We start from the raw sequence: 24,240 nt of genomic DNA, 5'->3' as shown, positions 1-24,240 counted from the left end.
GGCGGCCGCAAGGGGACTCAGCAAACCGCCCGACCCGGATGCTCGGAGGACTCAGCACCCGCCGCTCCCGGCGGGACTGCGGAGCTCAGCGGCCTGCGTTGACGTCGCACCGGCGCGCACAGTCTTTGCCAAGCACCACGTGACCCGCGCCGACCAACCAGCGCGACGCGCAGCGCGACACCCACCCCGCCGGCCACGCCCCGTTGATCGGCGCACGACGCCGGATGACTGGGAACCTCCAGTCGGCGTCCCTATCTTGAGCGCATGCGTATGACACCACCACGTGACACAACCTAACCCAATCGGAATCCCCAATGCCAAAGACCTGCCCCAGAGAGCTACTTTTCTGGATCCTCCTGCCCCAATCAGCAGCAGCAGCCTTGCCTGGGGGACGCCCTCACTGGGGAACTTCGGCACAAGTCAGCTGACCGCCGGCCCTCACGTGACAGCCCCCGACCCCCGCCGAAAGCCCCGCCCATTCCCGGGTTTGACAGTTCCCTTGCGCAGAGTTTAGTGTCGCCTTAATGCTGTATCTCGCGCTGTTCTTCACTTAGAAGGGCGTATGTGTTGAAAAAGAAACTTTCCTGCTTTTTCTTGCGCCCTCTGCCGACTGAAGCTGAAACTGGTTTGGTTCAGGTGTGAGCTGAAGTACTGGAAAGACCGGAAACCAGGCTTTGAGAGCAGGTTTCTAAACTCTGCTTGCGTGAGCAATAGCTGGGAGAACATGTTAAAAATTCAGGTTAGAGGGCACTTAGCCAACGATCTTGGTTTCTACTACCATTCTCCCATAGAAGGAACCAGGCGGAGGGGAATTCTACAAGATGGGCCTGGAACGTCTTGTAGTGCCAGAAAGTAATGAAGTAAGTGCTAAGAACAAAAGCAAATCAGCACACACACACATACAATGATGTGGGTATGTCAGAGGGCCACAGGCGCCATTTGAAAGGAGATGTAGCATAACTCCCAACTCAAGTATGGGCTGCAGATAGTGACTTCCTTCCACAGTGACTTCCTATTATCGAAGGGGGTGGGGGGACATCCCCCACCCCACCCTGAGTAACTTGACAGTTGAGAAACCAAACACTACATCAGCCAGGTGATGATCAAGGTTAACATCAAAGTGATTAGTCACGTTGCTAGTGTGTACTCTTGAAAAGATGTGATGAAAATGGCACTTAACTGGTTTTCCTCCCTCAAACCAAACACATAACCCTAGTCCAATCGTGAGGAAAACATCAGACAAATCCCAATTGAGGCACACTCTACAAAATACCTGACCAGTACTAAAAACTGTTAAGGTCATCAAAAACAGGGAAATTTGGAGAAATTCACATCCAAGAGGAGCCTAAAGAGGCAAGAGTACTAAATGTGAAGTGGAATCCTGGATGGGATCCTGGAAGGACGTTAGAGAAAAACTAAGGAAATCTGAATGAATTATGGACTTTAGTTGACAATTATGTATCAATATTGGTTCATTAATTATAGCAAATATAAATTTAACAAATATACCATACCACTATAAGATGTTAAAAGAAGAAACGGTGTGGGGTATGTGAGAACTCTGTCCTACCTCACAAATTCTCTGTAAATCTAAAGCTGTTCTAAAGTTTTTTAAAATTCTGGTTCCAAGGCTCTATCTCCAATGATTCTGATTCTGAAAGTCTGTGTCAGGAATCTGCATTTTTTATAGTCCCCACCCACCCAGCCACCCAGATGATTCAGATGCAGAATACTGGGGAACTACTGTTTCAGAAAAGTTATTTGGGTGGGTGGGGTCCACTGAGCCCGGTAAAGCACGCTCAACTCTTTCTTCGATGGATTTCCTGGAACACTCACCTGTGGTTGCCACTGTGTTCTGACCACAGATCAGGTGGTGGTGGGGGGTCCTGCATCACCACACAGTTTTGGTTCCATGTCTTGTCAATGTGGCATGATTAGAAAAGCTTCCATTTATTTAAAGCTGTTAAGCTTCAGGGTAATTTGTTATGCAGCAACAGATAACTACTATACTCCTGGACTCATTAAGCTAGTCTTTTGTTTCCAAAATCCATGGAGCAAGATCGGCTTCTTATTTAGGGTGGGGCCCAACAATGATAGTTACAGCCTGGGTGCTCGTTCAACGGTAGCTGTGACGTTCATATGGGGCACCCTGCCAAGTACTCAATGCACACGTTTTTCATTTAACAGATGCACGAGGAATTAGGTATTTTAATCCCATTTTGCAGATGAGAAAACTGAGGCTTAGGCAGGGGGAGTGAGCTGCCTGAGGTCACAGTGAAGGAAGGGGAGCCAGGATGCATATTCTGATTCATCGGATGCCTGAGCCTTTTGCCCTAACCCGCTGTGCCTGGACTGCTTCAAACTTAACTTCCTCCTCTGTTCCTTCTCCCTCCCAGTCTTGAAAACTTAGCTGAAATGTCAGCCCTCTGTGAAATCTTCTGGCACCACCCTCTATCCTGCTCCTCCTGCCAGGCCTTAAGACACAGCGCACAGTCTAGAGACCTGGCCAGGCCGTGATGCACCCCACATCTCATGGGCTGCTCTGCATCGTCTCACCTAATGGCATCTGCTCAGCTGCTCAAGGCCCCAACCTACAGGCCAGCCTCAGTCCCACTCTTTCCCTCAGCACCTCTCTTTTCCCCTTGAGGTGTGACCCATCTCCAAGTCTATGGAGTCCACCTCCCAAATGCATCCCTATTCCGTGTTTCTTTGCCCCTTCATTGCTACCACCTGACAAGAGACACCAAATCTTTTACCTTGGAGGCCACTTTCTACTTTCCCAGCGTCCACTCTTTCCCCCTACAACCCATCCTCCATAGCAGCGAGAGAGATTTCTTAAAGGTTTATCGACTATCACTTCCTACTTAACACCCCCTGTGGTTTCAAGACTCAGGGTGTGTGCTTTGGCCTACTGGTGGCCTGGGACCTGGGTCTCGGCTCTGCAGGCCCCTCAGCCAGGCCTTCCCCAGCTGTTCCCCTAACACCACCACCATACCTGGTCTTCCCCTAGGACCTGGCCCCTGCTTCATTTCCTTCCTGTCACTTGGTGGAAGGACACTGTGGTCTGCCTACCCAGTGGCCATTTCGGGGTCCTCTTCTCCTCACAGAATTCCATTTTGTTTAGGAGGCAACAAATTTGAGGGCTTACACTGGTCTTCCCCAGTCCTGGAGACAGCCATTGGGTGGTCTGGGGAAACTGTGGTCATTTCTGCTCCAGCTGCCCAGGATCAGTTTAGAAATGAGCCCAGGATACAGTTCTGGCTGAGAGACATGAGGGGTGAGCGGGGTCTGCTGGGAGCTTCTACAAGTTTTCCTGACTCTTAAAAAGGGAAACAGGAGAAAGGGACGTGCTGTCCTCTGTGGACTCCCTGCAGGTTTGGATGTTGTAGGAGGCGAGTCTTGTGACTGCTGCAGCTTGACTTCATGGAGCCGTCCATCCTGGCTGCTCATGCCTAGGGTAACGCTTCTGGTACTGTGGCCAACAGCAGGCCCGCCCTCAGGATCTCAAATCACCTCGTTTGCTTCTTGGTTACTGTTATCTCCCTCTTCCTAGAATGTGAGCTCTGTGAGGAAGGGAGCCCTGTCCCTCTTGGGTCACCACGTCCCTGTCCCCTGGATTGGGCAATGTCTGGCACATGCTATAGTAGGCGCTTAACAATTGTACAGATTCATCTGCATGGCTCCCCCACGAGGCCACCAGCTCCTCCGAGACACGGACCCATCTTACCCCTCTCTGCGTCCCTGGCAAGTGGCAGAGGTGCAAAAGCATTTGTGGGATCAATAGACCAGGGAAGCCAGAAAACAGCTGCTCAAGAACCCAATTTAATAAGATTTACAAGTAGACACGTACAAAAAAAACACCCTAACAATGTACAAGTCGTTGCAAGACTAGGGACTGAATCCTGAGTGCAGAGAGCCCACCCCTGCTCAGGGAGGCCCCACGTGCTGGAGATCTGAAGGTATTTTCCCACTGATTCTCTAAATCTTGGCCTTATCTAACAAATATAACCAAACCCCAAAAGTGAGGCGAAGATTTAAGAGCTACGCAGATCTAACTTGTTCCCCTCCCCAAGCCCCCAGGCTCCAGGTGGAGTGGAAGTGAAGGACGGGGGGGAGACTACTAACCCAGAGAGAGTGGCATCACTGGCACTCCACGGCAGGGGCTTGGCGGCCGCTGGCGACTGTGTGCTCCTGCCACCAGGTACCGCCGAGGGCCCAGTGTGGGACAGCAAGGGGCGGGGCCGGAGGGGTGGGGCCAGCACCCAGGTGGGGTCTCCCCTTGCACAGGCTGCAGGGAGACGGGAGAGGCCCGGAGACCCCATTGTTCAGCCTGGCCGGCTGCCGTGTGTCGCCTGGGATCACCACTGCAGGGGACCGATGTCGGGGGCCCCTGCCCCCGCCCCCTCCCCATCCTCCTCGTCCAGCTGGAAGGGCTTCACTGGCCACTTCACCCTGACGACGGGCCCCATGTGGTCCTGGAGCCGGTGCCGCTTCATGTGGGCGTTTCGACTCTTGATCTTGTCGAAGACCCTGAGGAGTCAGCAGAGGAGGTGGCATCAGAGAGGCCGGAGGTGGGCCAGGGACGATGGCAGGTGGACCGCAGGGCTGGGGCTGGGCTCAGCGGGAGCCTCTCCTTGGAGAGGGGGAGCTGGGCAGGAAGGAGCCACTACCTCTCGCACTCTCGGCATGGAAAGACGCCCTGGCCCTCCATGCTGCCGGGCGGCTCGGGGGTCCTCTTGGGGCCTGTGTTGGGGCTGGAGTTGAGGATGGACTCCCGCCTGTAACTCTTGGTTTTCATCTTTAACTCAGGCGTTGGTCGGTGGCCGGGTCTCTCCCGAGGGCTGCAAGTGACCTGCAGAAACGAAAAGAACGACATGAGGACGCTGACATTGCATCTTCTGAGGGACACCCAGGATCAAAGGGCACAGTGCACTGGGCAGGGATCCCCCTCTCCTCTCCCCAAAAACCCTCAGACTTGGAAGGGCAGGGGGCTCCCGAATCAAGGCTGGACTCCAGAGCCCTGCAACCCCACCCCGGGATCCTCTACCTTCTCTTCTGTCCTTTCTCCTTCCTCTGGCTCTCTCTTGGCCCTCTTTTCTAGCCCAGGGGCTCGGCCGCAGTCAAACTTGATCATTTTTTTCCAGATGTAATAATACTCCACACACTGGGCTACAGTCTTTGTCTGGATCTAATAAAAGAAAACTGAAGCTGGCTCCTCACAGCACCTCACGAGCAGCCACGAGTGTCACCCTGAAGCCTAGATGCCCGCCCCGCCGGGCCAGCCGCCTTTGTGAAGGCCTTGCTGAAAAGTCTCTCCACTCCGGCTTGGTGGGCCCTTGCCCTGAGAGGGGCGGAGGGTCACCAAGAGCTCCCAGGCGAGGAGCAAGTTCAAAGAGAAGCGGCACAGCAGCCGGCGCCACCTGAACTCCACTGTCTCTCAGGAGCAGGTGCTTCCCCGGGAACCCTTTTCTGCGGGAAGACACAGGGGGCCCCTGCAGCATCGTGCTGAGTGGCCAGGTGCTCCCCCCCACCCCGAGACTAAGCAGAACAGACGACCCCCCAGCAGCTGTCACAGCACTGAGGTCCAGCCTCTAAAGCGTGGGCGGGAAGAGGGGGCCGCAGCTACAGGGGGATGTTCTTGGTGGGGCGTTCTGACCACACCATTGGCTCTTCCCTCCACTAAGAACTGACCTTTTAAAAAATAAATTATGTAAAATAAAACAGGAAAGAAAACAGAAAAGTTTAACTGCACCAGAAAGAAAATATCTCAGGAAATTAAAATGGCGACAGTGCTCCTTTCAGAAAGTACTTTCTTGATGCCAGTTCTTCAACTTTAATAAATTGTAACTAAAATGTGAGTATTCACAAATAGTACATTCTCTGTACATTTAAGAAATATCATTAAGCTTGAAGAAAGGAAGTTGAACTTCTATTGTGGCCAAGATGGAGCAACAGGAACCAGATTTACCCTCTCATCCAATAAATGGGAGGGAAAAATCCCCAACACGGTCAAAGCATATCCAACAGCGGTTGGCAGGACTCCAGGCATTAGAAAACAAAGGCCCGTGGGCCCTGAGTGACGGACACCAGCAAGGCGAGCCCCAGAGCTGCAGCAGCCTCCTGCCACGAGACAGTTTCCGGCTGTGGCATGGGGAGGGGGAATCCAGGCAGGGCCCAGCAGAACCCCCAAGTGGAGATGGAGCAGAGTGTGAGAACACCCAGGTGGCCAGAGTCCACAGGACACAGTCTTGGAAAGTACCGGAAAGGAGAAAGAACAGTGGAGGTCCGGAGAGAGCTCCCCTTGAGTACCTGGCAAGGGACAGACGGGTGCATGCGAGGGAGCTTCCCAAGGTGGACAAAGGACCAGGCAGAAGGACGGGAGGGAATGGGACCTGCCCCTCAACCAGGGGGGACCCCAGACCCCACCCCCACCCCGGGATCCCTGGGGCACCAGGCAAGGTACCCAGAAGCGCCTGGCCTCGGGAATGAGGAGCGATTAGGTCTAGACTAAAAAACTGCTCTGGTCCCATCTGACAAACCAAAAAGCAGCATCCCAAAGGAGCAAGTTGTTTTCAAGTTAGCCGTGTCCTGGAACAAAGCTCAAAAATATTTATAGGAATGCAGAAATATCCAGCACCCAACAAGGTACACGTCACAATGTCTGGAATGCAGTGAAAAACCATCAAGCAAACAAGCAAGACAGTATGACACAAATGAGGAAAAACAATCAATCAACACTCATGTTAGAATTAGCATGAAAGGACATTAAAAATTATAAATGTAAACTACAAGTTCAAACAATTAAATAGAGACATGGAAGATATAATAAAGATACAAAAAGAACTTCTAGGGATGAAAGCTACAATGTCCAAGATGAAAAATACACTGGGTGGGACTGAGTGTAGATTAGACACTGCAGAAGAAAAGATGAGTAAATTTGAAGGCACAGCATTAGAAACGATCCAAAATGAAAGATGCAGAGAAAAATATATCAACAAAAATGAAAATAGCATCAGTAGTGGTGGGATAACTTCACGCAGCCTAATATGCCTGTAATTGGAGTCCTCAAAGAAAGGAAGAGACAGAAGAAATATTTGAAGAAATAGCAATTGAAAATTTCAAAATTTAATGAAAACCATAAACCCAGATCTCCAAAAAGCTCAACAGACCCCAAGCATAAGAGAATACAAAGAAAACTATGTCAAAGTACAATATAATCAAACTGCTCAAAAGTGATAGAGATATTCCTAGAAACAGCCAGCCAGAGAAAAAAAGATACATTAAGTACAGAGAAACAAAGATAAGGAAATCTGTCAGTTTCTCCTTGGAAATAACAGAAGTAAGAGGCAGCACAGAATTATGTTTAAATTACTGAAACAAAACAAAACAAAACAAAACAAAAAACAAAAAACCCAAACTTCCAGCCTAGAATGCTATAACTAGTGAAAATATCTTTCAAAAGTTAAGGCAAAAAATACATTTTTAGACATACAAAAGCCAAAAGAATTAATCACTAGCCAATCTACACTATACGAAATGTTAAAAGGAAGTCTTTCAGGCAGAAGGAAAATTATACCAGGTATGGATCTATAGAAACCACATGGAAAATATATACTATTTCTTTCTTATTACTTAAATCTCATTAAAAGATAATTTGAAAGGATTCAAGACATACAAAATATTTCTCTGACCAAAATGATGCTAAATTAGAAATCAGTACCAGAGGAGCTCTGGAAAAATCCCCAAATATTTAGAGACTAAACAACACACTTCCAAAAAACCTCATAGGTCAAAAAAGAAATCAAAAGGGAAATTATAAAGTATTTTGAACAGAATAAAAATGAAAACCCAACATACCAAAATTTGTCAAAGCAGTACTCGGAGGGAAATTCATAGCACTAAACAGTTGTATTAGGCAAGAAGACAGAACTCAAATCAATGACCTCAGCTTCCATCTTAAGAGACTAATAGAATGGCAAACTAAACCCAAAGAATTCAGAAAGAAAAGAAATAATAAATATCAGAGAAGAAATTAAACAGGAAAACAATAGAGAAAAATCAATAAAACCAAAAGCTGGTTCTTTGAGAAAATCAATAAAATTGATAAATCTCTAGCTAGATTGATTACAATAAAAAGACACACATTACCAATACCAGGAATGAGAGAGATGACATCACTATAGAAGGTATAGCTACTAAAAGGATAATAGAAGATCTTATGAGAAATTTCATGCTAATATATTAGACAATTCAGATGAAAAGTATAAATTCCTTGAAAGACAAAATCTACCAAAGCTCACTCAAGAAGATACTGATAACCTGAATAACACTGAATTAACATCATTAAATCAATATGAATTTATGTAAATTAAATAACTGAATTTATAGTTCAAAACCATCCCATAAAGAAAACTCCAGGCCCAGATGGCTTCATTATCAAATATTTATGGGATAAATAAAACCAATTCTTAATAAACTCTTCTAAAAAAAATGAAGAGGAGGGAAATCATCCCAACTCATTCTGTGAGGTCAGCATTATCCTGATATCAAAACCAGACAAAGATATTACAAGAGAAGAAAACTATAGACTAATAGATCCCTCATAAGTATGGATGAAAAAGCTATAAACAAATTTTCTATAGGTAGAATCCAGGAATATGTAGAAAGGTTAATACATCATGACCAGTGGAGTTTATACTAAGAATGCAAGGTTGGTTTAACATTCGAAAATCAATGTAATTTACCATAGTCAACGAAAAAACAACCATATGAGCATTTCAATTCCTGATATAAACCCTCAGCAAACTAGGAATAGAAAGGAACTTCCTCAACCTGATAGTATCTATAAAAAGCCTACAACTAACATCATACTTAGAGGTGAAAGGCTGACTGGTTTTCCCCTAAGATCACGAAGAAGACAAGGAGGTCCACTCTCACCATTTCTACTCCACATTGTACCTGAATTTCTACCAGAACAAAAAGGCAAGAAAAAAATTAAAGGCATCCAGATTGAAAAGGAAGAATAAAACTGTCTCATTCACAGATGACTCTATTATCTATGTAGAAAATCCACCGGAATCTGCAAAAAAGCTTTCAAGAACTAATAAGAATTTAGCAAGTTGCAGGATACAGTATCAATAAACAAAAATCAACTGTATTTCTACATAGTAGCAAAGACCATCAGAAATTGAAATTTTAAAAAGTACCATTTGCAGCAGCATCAAAAAATAGGAAACAGAGATAAATCTGGCAAAAGATGTGCAACACATGTGCACTAACTTCAAAGCACTGTGAAGAAAAATTGAAGAAGACCAAAATAAACAGAGATATATATATACCATGTTCATGGGTCAGAATGCTCATGAAGATGTCAATTCTCCTAACTGATCTAGAGGTAAGGAAGTACTAATCAAAATACTAGCAGCTTTTTGTAGAAATTTAACAAGCTAATTCTAAAATACACATGGAAATGCAAAGGACCTAGAATAGCCAAAACAACTTTGAAAAAGAACAAAGATGAAGGACTAACTTTATCAGATTTCAAGACTTCTTATAAAGCCTCAGTAATCAGACAGTGTGGTATTAGCTTAAAAACAGACAACCAGATCAATGAAGCAGAATAGAGAGAGTTCAGAAATAGACATAGGCATATATGGCCAACTGTTTTTTCAAACTTTTGATTGCTACCTTGTGTTTGCCCAGTGTTTTCTTCATAGACTTCATGTCTTTTGTTATATCTTCCCTGAACTCGATTTGTCTTTTTTATTTGATTTAGCATATTTCCTTGAAAATCTTTAATAGATTTTCATTAAAGTGAAACAATATCTCAACTGTATCTTGATTGAGGTGTAAGTTTGTTCCTTTGGGCCATATCTTCATTTTTCTTAGTACAGATCGTAGTTTTCTGTTGTCTAGGCATCTGGTTTCCTTGGTTACCCCAGTCAGATCTTCCCAGACCAGAACGGGTTCAGGTCTCAGAAGGGGATTATATTCAGGGTGTATCTTAGAGGAATGACAGACTTTCCTGTGAGGTCTCCAGTCGCTGTGCTTTTCGTAATGTGCCCAGCAGGTGCTGCCTGTCAGCCTGTGGCTCCCGACTGGTATAAGGAGGTGTGGCCTCCTTAGTTCGTTTTGGCTGTTTTCCCCCAGGCTCTGGGGTCTGGTTCTGAAGGGGAAGCTGGGCCCCACCTCCTTACTCTTAGGGAAGATACACCCCCTAGGGAGTTATCATCTGCGCTTACATTGTCTCTCTGACTCTGTTATCTCCACCTCCATCTGGGTCAGAGCACTGCAAAATGCAAATGCTTGTGGTTCTCTCCTCTGAGCCCCCAGTTGAGAGAGAGAAAAAGGGACAGAAAGCCCACTTTTAAAGCCAGTACACAGCCCCCCAGTTTCACTCGTCAGCCAGAGGTAACACCTGTTCTTCTGGGCTCCCCCTCCTGGGACAGATGAGCGTTCTGGTTCTCTAAGGTCAGTTGTCACTAAAAGCCTCTGTCTGCTTGTTGGGGGTTTGCAGCTTGTATTCAGCAGTCCACGTTTGTTAATTAAACCCCAGTTGGAGCTCATCTGAGCTATATTCGCTGGCTCGGAGAGTGTTGTGTTACTCTACCACCGCAAGGTTTTGCAGCTCAGCCTGCCATGGGGGAAGGGGGCTCTCGGCAGGGTTCTGCAGCTTTTACTTACAGATTCTATGCTGTGATCTCAGGCACTCCTCACAATCCAGGCTGGTATACGATGTGTGGACAGTCATGGTTGTCCCCCAGAAGTTATTCCAAATTATTTACTAGTTGTTCCTGGTTGTTCATTGGTTGTTCCAGGGGACTAACTAAATTCCACTCCTCTCTACGCCACCATCTTGCCCCTCCTCCACCAATTGTTTTTTGACAAAGGTGAAAAGATAATTCAGTGGAGGAAAGGTAGTCTTTTCTATAAAAGGTGCTGGAACAACTGACTATCCATATGTGAAAAAATGAACTTCAATTCATACCTCACACCGGGTACAAAAATCAACACTAAATACATAATAAACCTAAATACAAACCCTGAAACTATAAAACTTCTAGAAGAAAACAGAGGGGGAAATCTTTGTGGATTTCAGATTAGACAAAGATTTCTTAGATACAACACCAAAAGCATGGTCCATAATAGAAAAATAAATTGGACTTCAGTCAGAAGACTGAAAAGACAAGCCACAGAATGGGAGAAAATATTACAAAGCCTTTATCTGGATAAAAGACTTGTATCCAGAACAAATAAAAAACGACAGTATCAGTAACACCCCAATAAAAACATGGGCTGACACCTTGACAGGTGATCTCACTGCCCTCCCCCCTACATGGGACCTGACTCCCAGGGGTGGAAATCTCCCTGGCAACCCAGGATATGACTCCCAGGGATGAATCTGGACCCAGCATTGTGGGATTGAGAACATCTTCTTGACCAAAAGGGGGATGCAAAATGAAACAAAATAAAGCTTCAGTGGCTGAGATTCCAAATGCAGTTGAGAGGTCACTCTGGTGGACATTCTTACACACTATATAGATAACCCTTTTTAGGTTTTAATGTATTAGAATAGCTAGAAGTAAATACCTGAAACTACCAAACTCCAACCCAGTAGCCTTGACTCTTGAAGATAACTGTACAACAATGTAGCTTACAAGGGGTGACAGTGTGATTGTGAAAACCTTGTGGATGGCACTCCCTTTATCCAGTGTATGGATGGATGAGTAGAAAAATGGGGACAAGAACTAAATGAAAAATAGGGTGGGATGGTGGGGATGATTTGGGTGTCCTTTTTTTTATTTTTTATTTTTAATTCTTATTCTGATTCTTTCTGGTATAAGGAAAATGTTCAAAAATAGATTGGGGTGATGAATGCACAACTATATGATGATACTGTGAACAGCTGACTGTACATCATGGATGATTGTATGGTATGTGAATATATCTCAATAAAACTGAATTAAAAAAAGAAAAACATGGGCTAAAGATGTGAACAGACACCTCACCAAATAAGGCATAGAGATATCAAGCAAGTACATGAAAAGATGCTCAACATCATTAGTCATTAGGGAAATACAAGATACTCTACACACCCATTAGAGTGGCTAAAATTAAAAAGACTGACCATACCAAGTGTTCACAAATTGTGGAGCAACTGGAAACCTTTCATACCCCTGGCAGGAACGTAAAATGACACCATCACTTTGGGAAAGTTTGGCAGTTTCTTAAAACTTTTAAAACATATGCCTACTGTCTGATGTAGCTATTCCGCACAGGTATTTACCTCCCCCCAAAAGAAAGTACCTGTCCATACAAAGAACTACACATGAATGTTCACTGTGGCTTTATTAAAAATAGCCAAAAACTGGACATGACCCAAGTGTCCATCAACAGGTTGTGTACATCCACACCAGGGAACACTCCGTAGCACAAAAAGGGAAGGAGCTCTCGATACATGCTGTTATGTGGGAGAATCACAATATTGTTGTGTCAGGTGAAAGCAGCCAGACAGCACAGTATAAACTGTATGATGATTCCATTTCAATAAAACCCTCAAACATGTAAACTAATTTATAGTGACAGAGAGCAGATCAGCAGCTGCTTAGGGACAGGAAGGGGCAGGAAGGAGGAATTAAAAGGGACACGAGCAAAGGTTCGGTGGTGTAGAGATGTCCATTATTGTGATAGTGGTGAAAGTTGCACAGTTATATACCTAAGTCAAAACATATCAAATCTTAAATTGCATTAAGTGCCGTTTTGTGTACATCAATTATTTTAAAAAGCGGAAAAAAAGGCAACAGGACATTATGTATCGTAGGATCTCATTCTTTTCTAAGTGCATGCATATCTGTGTGTAAATTCTGTCCGGGCAGAGAAATAAATGCCTGTGAGTTCTCAAGCTAACAGTTAACGGTGGCCCTCAGTCAGGGTGGGGCGGGAAGCATGTCATGCATTTCTGTACTGTTTGGATTTGTTCATGAGGATGGCTTTGTAAGATACAACGTTTAAAATCATGGGAGAGCTGTCCCCAGGTGGGCGAGGGGCAGGGCCAGCAGCCTCCTGACGGCCCCCGTGCCAGGCGAGGCCACGTCTACACCAGCCCACATTCACCTTACCGTCTTGTGTATCAAGAAAAAGTCCTTCTTGTGGGCACAGAATGCCTTTTTAAAGAGCCTCTTCTCCATGGGGGTCCAGATGTCCGAACCTATCAGAAAACACAGCCGAGAGGGGAGGGACATTTCTCCTGGGACCATAGTCATGGCTGAAATGCAGACTGTTGTCCTTCGGAAAGCTGCCGTCTCTGAGCACCATTTCCTCCCCGCTCTACAGATGCAGCACCTGAAGCTTCCATGGTCAAGAGATGCACCCAGGGCAGGTGGGGGGCCCCAGGCCTGGCTGTGTAGAGCCCATTAGGGAACCCCCAGGAGAAGGAAGAAGGCAGGATCCCAGAAGGAAACAGCGTCCACTGGGCCCCCAGGTGAGGGCAGGCACCTCTGGAAAGGCTTAGAAGAGAACTCCCAGAGGCTGGGGCAGACCTGCCATCAGACCTGCCTGGCTCACAGGAGTTCCAGCCAGGCAAAACCTGCCCCAGTGGCCTTTCTCCACCCACCTGTGTAACGATAGTCGGCGAGCGGATGAGTCTGTGACTTCCGGGGTCCTCTGAGCAAGAGTGTCTCCAGGGCAACCTGGAACAAGAAGAGTCACAAGCTGCTCACAGAGGGAGAGTGCAAGATGGAGCACCGTGTCCATTCTTTCATTCATTTGAAAAGCAATGAAAGCCTCCCCTAACGTCATCCCCTCTTCCAGGGCTGCCTTGGCCCACACCATCACCCACAAGTCAACAGCCTCACTGAGCAAATTGATGAGTCTGGCTGGGGCTCTTTTACATGACAAGACTTTCTTGATGAAGGAAAGAGCATAAGAATTTGTTCAGGGACAAGCTCCTTCTCTCATTGAGGACCAGAGTTTGCCCACTGCCCCCCATTTTTGTTCTGTTCAAAGTGCTAATCACTATATACAAATACATTATTTTCCTGTTTTGACTCATCTCCTAAAATGCAAGCCTCATGAGGGCAGGGATGCTGTCTTGCTCCCCAGTGTGGCCCCCGTCAGGACTGACTACATAACTTGCAGGGCCCAGTGCAAAATGAAAATGAAGGAACACATGTTCAAAAAGTATTGAGAATTTCAAGACAGTGGCAGCAGAGCCTTAAAACAAGTGCAGGTCCCTTCCGAGCACACAGTAGGCACCCAATGAATGCCTGCCAGTTGCTCTTCTGTGCAACTACTGTGTGCCAGGTGCTGGGTCCCAGCTTGATAAAATAAGACTTCAGCACTGACTTTCTGATCCTGTCACGGGTGACGTGACTCTCCCTCTCCCACCACTGAGAGTTAGACTTCTGTTTTTTGAACCTCGGGATTTGAGGAGGTTCCCTGGAGTCAGCAGTAGCATGTATATTGCCTCAAGGGTTTTCATACCTGCATTTTAAAATCAAATGATAAGGAGTTAATGATAGAGGGTTACATTTGGAAAATGTACCTAATATAAACTATGGACTGTAATTAACAGTGATATGTTAATACTCTTTCATCAGGAGTGAGAACTGTACTGCACCAATGCTAGGGGTCAATAACAGTGGGGAATAAGGGGTATGGGATGTTGTTGTTGTAGTTTGGAGCAATGAAAATGTTCTAAAATTGGTGATGAAAGCACAACTACTTGACGATACTGTGAACCATTGAGTGTATACCATTGAGTGTATACTTTGGATGGATTGCATGGTGTGTGAATAAATATCAGTACAACAGCAAAAAATTAAATTAAATTTCAACATATAAATGAGATGAATGCAGGACCCTGAGGACCCCGAGGTGGACTCCCCTCCCCTTCTGTGCTGATTTGGATGTATTATGTCCCCCAAAATGCCATTATCTTTGATGCAGTCTTGTGTGGGAAGGAAACGTTTTGGTGTTGATTGGGTTGGAGACTTTTGACTGGATGTTTCCATGGAGATGTGATCACTCAACTGTGGGTGAGATCTTTCACTGGATAATTTCCATGGAGGTGTGGCTCCACCAATTCAGCATGGGCCGTGATTAGTTTACTGGAGCACTATATATGTTCATACAGAAGGAGTGAACTTGCTACAGCCAAGAGGGACACTCTGAAGAAGGCACAGGAGCTGAGAGAGGAGCTGCAGATGAGAGAGAGTTTGAAGACGGCCGTTGAAAGCAGACTCTTGCTCCGGAGAAGCTAAGAGAGGACAAACTCCCCAAGAGCAACCAAGAGTGACATTTTGAAGAGGAGTCAGCCTCAAGAGGAACATCCTGGGAGAAAGCCGTTTTTAAAACCAGAATTTGGAGCAGACGCCAGCCACGTGCCTTCCTAGCTAACAGAGGTTTTCCGGACGCCATTGGCCATCCTCCAGTGAAGGTACACGATTGCTGATGTGTTACCTTGGACACTTTATGGTCTTAAGACTGCAACTGTGTCACCAAATAAACCCCCTTAAAAAGGCCAGTCCATCTCTGGTGTTTTGCATTCTGGCAGCATTAGTAAACTAGGACACCTCCCCAACACCCTGCTGGTGTTGCCCCCAATAAATAACCAATCAGTTGAGCCCTTATTTGGGCATTTCCTCTGCAGGTCATGAGGATCCTGTCAATCCCAAAGCCGACAGGAGGGTGAAGGGGGGCCTTTTTAAGTCCTCCCTGACTGTAAATCCCTAGGCACACGGCACACACGGGGCAGGTATCTGGCTCTCGCAGCCCAGCAGGGCGGGGACCTCACCTGAACGTCGCCCTGGGCCTCGTGCAGACAGTGCAGAGCAAGTTCCAGGTTGGTGCCCCCTCCTGGCATCACGCTGGAGCAGGCCACGTTGCACAGCTCTGTCACTGTGTGTCCAAGCAGCCCCAGCCAGGCGTCAGGAGGAGAAGACACAAAGCGGTCAGGAAGTGCAGGAAGAAAACCTCCCCAGGGAGCACAGAGGAAGGCGCCTGGGAGGAAGGGAGGCCCACGGGGGATGAGCCGGAGCCCTGCTCTTGGCTCCTGCTCTGGGCAGCCTGGCCAGAACCCTGTGCGAGGGGAGGCAGGGGCCTGGGAACCTAGTCCAGGAGCACAATACCGGGCCGAGGGCGGGCTCCCACCCGGGGGTGACATGCTTCCTGGTCAAGGTGAGAGCTGGGGGGGGGGGGAAGGAGGGGCCTTAGGAATTTGTCCCCCAAGTCTCAGCCACCTCGGTCCTGCGTTTCAGGGTTGGTCATCACATCTCCCCATGGCTTCCAGACCAGAGAAGCAACAGGGTCATCGGCTTCAGCCAGTGATCTCTCCTGGAGCTCTGGGATCTCAGCCTGAAAGCGGCTTCCTATGTTGATGTGTCTGAAAGGCGGCCACACACGGACATGCAAGGAACACAAAGGTGACTAAGGTGGGGAGTAGAACGGAGATGCTCTGGGCACCCCGCTTGGGGGCCACATCCCTGACTCCGTGCAAACCCTCTGCCGCCTCCAAATGGGTCCGGGATCCACCACCACGGACAGAAACCTCTCCGGGGACACCTCCTTTCGTCCTCCCTTCCTTTGCTTTTCTGTATCACTAGGATTTCTGGTCTCGGGTGTCTCTTGGGGTCCAGAACAGTCTGTCCAGCCACGTTCCATGGATACCCCCAAGGCTTGGGCTGTGCCGTCATCAGTTCCACCCAGAACCCCAGGGTCTGGGCATTGTGCCCCATGGGCCCAGCTATGATCTTTCTGGACGGAGGGCATACGGGGGACCTTCCTGCCCACACCTGGAGAAACTCTGTGGCTAGGCCTGGCCCCCCACAACAAAGAAGCCCTGGGGAAAACCTGACCCTGGAACTCAAGGGTGGTAAAAGCATCCTGCTTTGGGGGGACCCCCCAGTTCTCTCCTCCAACTCACGGCTCAATGCTGATCTTGGTATTGTCCTTCACCACACAGATACCAAATGAGCCATCCACCGGGTCTAGAATACATACGACAAAAAGCCTCGTGAAGACAGACTGGCAGTGATCAGCTGAAAGCAGGATGTTTAAGTCGCATTGTGGGGGTGGGGGGGAACACATGACTCCCAAAAAGACAGAGTAAGGGGCTCTGCAGAGCATCAGCCCAGCAAAACTATAAAAAACAAAAACGAAAATCTTTGGACAGTCCTAAGGGCTAAGGGAAAAACAGTCATTCAAGAAAGTGGGATCAGTTTGGGTGAGCGCAGGGAGGGTCTGGCATCTGAGCCACACTCTGCTCCCTCTCCCTCCTCCCCACCCCCACCTTCTGGAAGCTCTGCCCTGGGAGTTCTGGCCCAGGGAAGAGCTGTCAGTCTGGGGCTGGGGCGAGGCCCCTGGAGGGGCAGGCTGCTGGCGGGGTGTCTCAGCACCCTCCCCATGAGAGGAGGCTGCAGAAGGAGGTTGCAGATGGATCTGCATCTCCTGTTGCAGATGTCCAGGGGGAAGTGGACTCGACCCCCAGGAGCCCCTTACCCCACCCAATCTCCACTCCTGGGGTGGAGGCTTTGCCCAGGAAACACTGGGCCCTCATCACCTCCCTCCCAGCCCACCTGTAGAGTGGAAGTTTCAGGCCGACAGGGCTGCTACTCCCCGCCCAGTGCCCGCTCACAGCGGGGGGCCGCTCTAGGAAAGGTGGGTCCCTGCCCCCAGCTCCAGTGCAGTGGTGGCGGGTTTCTGCCAGTGGCAAACGTGGCAAAGGCAGGACTGGAGGATGAAGAGCTCGGAAGGAAGCTCTGCTGGAGGGGGCTGATTTATCTGCAAGAGGGCTGGAGAGCTCCATGCTTGGGGCCTTGTCAAAAACAATGGCACTCTTGGTGGATAGCAATTAACAGGTAGGTGGTAGCGCCATGAGACAGTGGAATGTAGCTGTGTGGCCAGAAATTTAATCAAGAAAATCAGGAACAGAACAGAGTCAACTCTGGGGGGCCTGAAGACTTGTGCATGTGCAGGAAGGAGCGGGGTGTGGGGCGGGTGCAGGAAGGAGCGGGGCGTGGGGCGGGCGTGGGGCGGGCGTGGGAGCATTCCTGAGCTGCACACAGAAGCCTCCCTAGCACACGAGGATGAAACACAACTGAACGCAGCTGAACAAACAATAAGCTACTCGGATCCAGGTGCGACTTCCAGGCAGCCAGACTTAAAGGTAAGATCCCAGCAGCCTTGGCGGTGGGCCGACAGTGTGCATGTCTAAGGCCCCACCCAGGAGCCACCCAGGAGGGAAGCTCCAGCACACCAGTGATCAAGACTTGTGCTTTCTCTTGACTCAGCTGCCAGCCTCGCTCCTCGCAGCCCCTCCCCACCTCTCTCTGGTCCTGACCACCTTGAAACAAATCCTGCATCTGCGGAACTGCAGAGAACAACTCTGACTGCGGGGGTGACAAAGGGAAAAAGCCAACCACAGACCCTACCTGTTCTAAGTATCAATCTCACCCCGACCGCCCCACCCCTCCCTCTCACCTGGCCCCTGTGCTACCCTAACCTGCATGTCCTTATTGCCCCCCTCCTCTCTCCCAGCCCTTACAAGTGGTTCTAATGCCCGCAAAGGAAAACACTCCCAACCCAGAAGTCCCCTAACTGCAACCTCAGCCAAACCCTCACCCACCCCAGCAAGCAGCCCCCTTACTCTTTTCCAGGGCTTTCCCTCCAACCCACTCCCAGCCCTTAAAAAGCTGGCTGTCCTTTATTTCGACAGAGCTGAATTCTGTTCTCTCTCCCTCACTATAGCAGCCCCTGATTAAGTCATCCTTGCCTGTTTCACATTGTCCAGTACAGTGTCTTCTTTGACAACAGTCCCTGGTGGAACATGGAGCAAAAACGTAAGCTCCACAGAGAGAGCAGCTTGCAAGCCACACACGCCTCCAGCAGTAAAGAGTAAAAATCTAGCTGGCCAAGAGGCTTAAACACAACTTCTGAACAATAAATAGCTTATGGTGACTGTGCCGGTTTGAATGTATTATGTCCCCCAGAAAAAGTCATATTCTTTGATGCAGTCTTGTGGGGCAGACATATTAGTGGGGATTATGTTGGAATGTTTAGATTAGGTTGTTTGCATGGAAATGTGCCCCACCCAACTGTGGGTGATGACTCTAACTGGATAATTTCCATGGAGGTGTTGCCCCAACCATTCAGGGTAGGCCTAAATTAATCACTGGAGCCATATAAGTGAGTTGACAAACAGAAGGAACTCAGTGCAGCTGTGAGTGACATTGTGAAGAGGAGCTACAGCCAAGAGGGTCACTTTGAAGAAAGCACAGGAGCTGCAGATAAGAGACAGTTTGAAGACGGCCATTGAAAGCAGACTCTTGCTCCGGAGAAGCTAAGAGAGAACAAACACCCCAAGAGCAACTAAGAGTAGACATTTTTGAGGAACTGTGGCCTAGGGAGGAACGTCCTGGGAGAAAGCCATTTTGAAACCAGAACTTGGAGCAGATGCTAACAAAGTTTACGCTAAAAAATGCCTTCCCAGCTAACGGAGGTTTTCCGGATGCCATTGGCCATCCTCCAGTGAAGGTACCCGATTGCTGATGTGTTACCTTGGTCACTTTATGGCCTTAACACTGTAACTGTGTAACCAAATAAACTTCCTTTTATAAAAGCCAATCCATATCTGGTGTTTTGCATTCCGACAGCATTAGCAAACTAGAAGAATGACCAAGAGGCAAATCCTAGGTGGCCAGGCTTAAAGATTAAAACAAGTGGGAAAAAAATCTGAGCAGGGACATCAGAGTCTATACTGGGGAAGGGGGGAGGTGGGCTGTCACCCCATCACTAAGCAAACAAAACACCAAGCTGACAACAAAACCCCAAGGGGATCAGTATCCAGCATTGCTGGATTGTATTATCCAAAATTATTATATGACATGCAAAGAAACTGGAAAGTGTGACCCATACACAGGAAAAAAAGCAGGCAATAGGAACTGCTCTTGAAGAGGCTCAAATGGCAGACAAAGAGTTGGAAGAACTGTTATAAACCTTTTCAGAGAACTAAAGGAAACCAAGCTGAAATAAGTAAAGGAAGGTATGATGACAATGTCTCATCAGACAGAGAATATCAATAAAGAGAAATTATTTAAAAAAAATAACCTAAATGAAAATTCTGGAGTTAAAAATAACAATAACCAAATTGAAAGATTCACTAGAGGGGCTCCACAGTAGATTTGCACTGGCAGAAGGAATAATCAGCAAATTTAAAGATAGGTTACTAAAGATTATGTAATCTGAAAAGCAGAGGAAAAAGAATGAAGAAAAATGAATAGAGCCTCAGAAAAAAAGTGGGACACTATTAAGTGCACCAACATACATGTAACAAGAACACCAGAGGAGAGAAGAAAGGAATAGAAAAAATATTTGAAGAAATAATCACTGAAAACCTCTCAAATTTGATGAAAATCATTAATCTACACATCCAAGAAACTCAACAAACTCCAAGTAGGATAAACACAGACACATCATAGCTCAAACTGTTAAAAGCCAAAGTAAAGATAAAATCCTGAAGGCAGCAAGAAGAAAATGGCTCATGCTGTATAAGATTTACAGCTGACTTCTCATCAGAAACAATGGATATCAAAAGGCAGTGGGATGACATAGTCAAAGTGCTGCAAATAAAAAACTATTGACCAAGAATCTTGCACTCAGCAAACTATCTTTCAAGAATGAAGGTGAAATAAAGACATTCCCAGATAAAAATTTGGTGAATTTGTTACTAGCAGACCTGACTTACAAAAAATATTAAAGGTGGGATATTTTTGGCAATAAAAAGGAAGGAAGTAGTGATACATGCTGCAACATGGATGAATCTTGAAAACATTATGCTAAGTGAAGGAAGGCAGTTGTGCCAGTTTGTATATATTATGTCCCCCAGAAAAAGCCACATTCTTTGATGCAATCTTCTGGGGGAAGATTAATTAACCTTTTTGATTAGGGTGTGACCTCTTGATTGGGTTTCCATGGAGATGTGGATCCTGCCCATTCTGGGTGGGTCTTGATTTAATCACTAGAGTCCTATAAAAGAGTTCACAAACAGAAGGACCTCAGATCAGCTGAGAGCGACATTTTGGAGACGGCTGTTTTAAACAGACTTTTACTGATGCTTTGGCAATGCTAGCCCAGAGTTTGCTCCGGAGGAGCCAAGAGAGGACAAAATGTCCCAAAAGCAACATTTTGAAGAATGTACAGGAGCTGAGAGGAGCTGGAACACAACCCAGGATCAGCAGACACCAGCCACGTGCCTTCTCAGCTAACAGAAGGTATCATCTGTTGATGCCTTAATTTGGACATTTTCATGGCCTTCAGACTGTAAATTTGTAACCAAATAAACCCCTTTTATAAAAGCCAATCCATTTCTGGTATTTTGCATAACAGCAGCATTAGCAAACCAGAACAGCAGTCACAAAGGACCATATATGGAATGATTTCATTTATATGAAATGTCCAGAGATTGCAAATCTATAGAGGCTTGTAGTATTTGCCCAAGGCTAATCAGTATTGATCTCCTTCTGGGAAGATAAAAATGTTCTAAAATTGATCGTGGTGATGGTTGTACAACTCTGTGAATATACTAAAAACCACTTGTGCCGGTTTGAATGTATTATATCCCCCAAAACACCATTAACTTTGATGTAATCTTGTGTGGGCAGATGTATCAGTGTTGATTAGATTGTAATTCTTTGAGTATTTTTGTGGAGATGCGACCCACCCAACTGTGGGTTATGACTCTGACTGGATAATTTCCATGGAGGTGTAACCCCACCCATTCAGGGTGGGTCTAAATTCAATCACTGGAGCCACATAAATGAGCTGACAAACAGAGGGAACTCAGTGCAGCTGAGAGTGACATTTTGAAGAGGAGCTACAGCCAAGAGGGACACTTTGAAGAATGCACAGAAGATGTAGCTGCGAATGAGAGACAGTTTGAAGACTGCGGTTGAAACAGACTTCTGCTTCGGAGAAGCTAAGAGAGGACAAATGCCCCAAGAGCAACTAAGAGTGACGTTTTTGAGGAGCTGAAGCCTAGAGAGGAACATCCTGGGAGAAAGCCATTTTGAAACCATAACTTGGAGCAGACGCCGGCCATGTGCCTTCCCAGCTAACAGAGGTTTTCCTGACACCACTGGTCATCTTCCATGAAGGTACCCGATTGTTGATGCGTTACCTTGGACACTTTATGGCCTGAAGACTGTAATTGTGTAACCAAATAAATCCCTTTTTATAAAAGCCAATCCATTTCTGGTGTTTTGCATTCCAGCAGCATTAGCAAACTAGAACACCACTGAATTGTACACTTTAAGGGGATGAATTGTACAGGAAGTGAATTATATTTCAATAAAGCAATTATTTCTTTAAAGCAAGGTCTTCAATCTAAAAACAAGTGACAAAACACAATAATGTGAATCCTCACACACAAAAAAACAGAGTGCCGGTAAACATAATTATGCAGGGGATTACCAAAGAAAGTGTAATTGCACATTTCTTCTCATTTCTTAATTTATTTAAAGAGCATTTACATCAAATAATATGTGCCGTAGACCTATAATATATAGAAGTATACTGTATTTGACAACAACAGCACAAAGAATGCAAGTGGGTGCGAAGCTGTATTAAAGTAAATATATGGTACCAGATGGTAATTGAATCCACAGGAACAAATGAAGAGGACCAGAAATAGTAAAGAAGGTTAATATAACAAACTCTACAAATACATACTTGCTTTCCTTTATTCTCTCAGCTTTTTAAAGTGACATAAAACTATATAAAGTAATAGTTATTACAATGTATTACTGGGTGTCTTATAGATACAGATGTAGTAAATATAACAATAGCATCAAAAAGGGGATGAGGGAATAGAGTTATATAGAAGTAATGTGTTTATATCTCACTGTAATTAAGTTAGTATCAATCTGAAGTAGATTCTGTTAAGATGTATACTGTAAGCCCTAGAGTAACCTCTAAGAAAACTGCTTTTTAAAAAGTGGAAAAAATCACTAAAGGAATTAAAATGCTACACTAAAAAATATTCTATTAATACCAAAAAAAAGCAGTAAGGAGGAACATGGTGTGGGGTAAGATATGAGACACATAGAAAACAAAATGCAAAATGGCAAATGTAAATCCAACCGTATCAATAACATTAAATGTGAATGGACTAAACAATCAAAAGGTGGATATTATCAGACTGGATAAAAAATACAATCCAATTTATGTTGTATATAGGAGACATACTTTAGTTTCAAAGATACAAATAAGATGAAAGTAAAAGAATGGAAAAAGATACTCCAAGCAAACAACAACCATGAAAGAGCTGGAGTAGCAAGACTAATATCAGACCAATTAGACTTTAAAACCAAAAATGTTACTAGAAATAAAACAATTATTTCATAATGATAGAAGTGTCATGTCATCAGGAATATATAATTATTTAAAACAGACATGCACATAACAGAGCCCCAAAACATCTGAAGCAAATACTGACAGAATTGAAAGGTGATGTCAACAATTCAACAATAATACTTGGAGATTTCAATACTTTCACAATAATGCATGGAACAACTAGAGAGAACATTAACAAGGAAACAGAAGACTTGAACAACACTATAAACCAACTAGGCCTATCAGACACCTGTATAACATTCTGCTCAAGAGCAACAGAATACATATGTTTCTCAAGGAAACACAGAAAATTCTCCAGGAAAGATCATATCCTAGGTCAAAAATATGTCTCTATACATTTAAAAGGATTGGGATCATGCCAAGTATGTTCTCTGACCATTATGGAATTAAATTAGAAATCAATAACCAAAGGAAATTTGGAAAATATGTGGAAATTAAGCAATACACTCCTAAATAACCAATACATCAAAGAAGAAATCAAAAGAGAAATTAGAAAATACATTGAGATTAATGAAAACAAAAAGACAGATCCCAAAACTTATGGGAAGCAGCTAAAGCAGTACATAGAAATTTATAACTGTAAACATCCATAGCAAAAGAGAAGAAAAATCTCAAATCAATAATATAAACTTTCATTTTAAGAAACCAGAAAAAGAACAAACTAAACCCAAAGCAACCAAAGTAAGGAAATAGAAATCAGAGCTGAAATAAAATAAATAGAAAAATAGATAAAAATGAATGAAACCAAAAATTATTTCCTTGAAAAGATTAACAAAATTGAAAAGCCTGTAGTAAAAAAGAGAAAGAAGGAGGGAGAGAGAAAGGGAGGGACAA

General features: G+C 45.6%; 1 protein-coding gene across 2 annotated transcripts in view; it reads right to left on the bottom strand.

Annotated features, from left to right (window-relative positions):
• Window positions 1-3,808: 3,808 nt before the first annotated feature.
• Window positions 3,809-24,240, bottom strand: part of ZNF541 (zinc finger protein 541) — a 53,204-nt gene continuing 32,772 nt past the window's right edge. For both annotated transcript variants that reach the window (XM_037820441.1, XM_037820442.1), the window contains 8 exons: window positions 16,922-16,985; window positions 16,239-16,381; window positions 15,794-15,897; window positions 13,613-13,688; window positions 13,119-13,207; window positions 5,048-5,188; window positions 4,671-4,852; window positions 3,809-4,530 (listed from right to left, as the gene is read on the bottom strand). In XM_037820441.1, the coding sequence (XP_037676369.1) occupies window positions 4,359-4,530; window positions 4,671-4,852; window positions 5,048-5,188; window positions 13,119-13,207; window positions 13,613-13,688; window positions 15,794-15,897; window positions 16,239-16,381; window positions 16,922-16,985 (971 nt within the window). In that variant the 3' untranslated portion in view covers window positions 3,809-4,358. The remainder of the gene's footprint in view (window positions 4,531-4,670; window positions 4,853-5,047; window positions 5,189-13,118; window positions 13,208-13,612; window positions 13,689-15,793; window positions 15,898-16,238; window positions 16,382-16,921; window positions 16,986-24,240) is intronic.

The sequence above is a fragment of the Choloepus didactylus genome, chromosome 27, assembly GCF_015220235.1.
Source record: "Choloepus didactylus isolate mChoDid1 chromosome 27, mChoDid1.pri, whole genome shotgun sequence".
NCBI lineage: Eukaryota > Metazoa > Chordata > Mammalia > Pilosa > Megalonychidae > Choloepus > Choloepus didactylus.
This window is presented reverse-complemented; position numbering and strand designations above follow the sequence as displayed.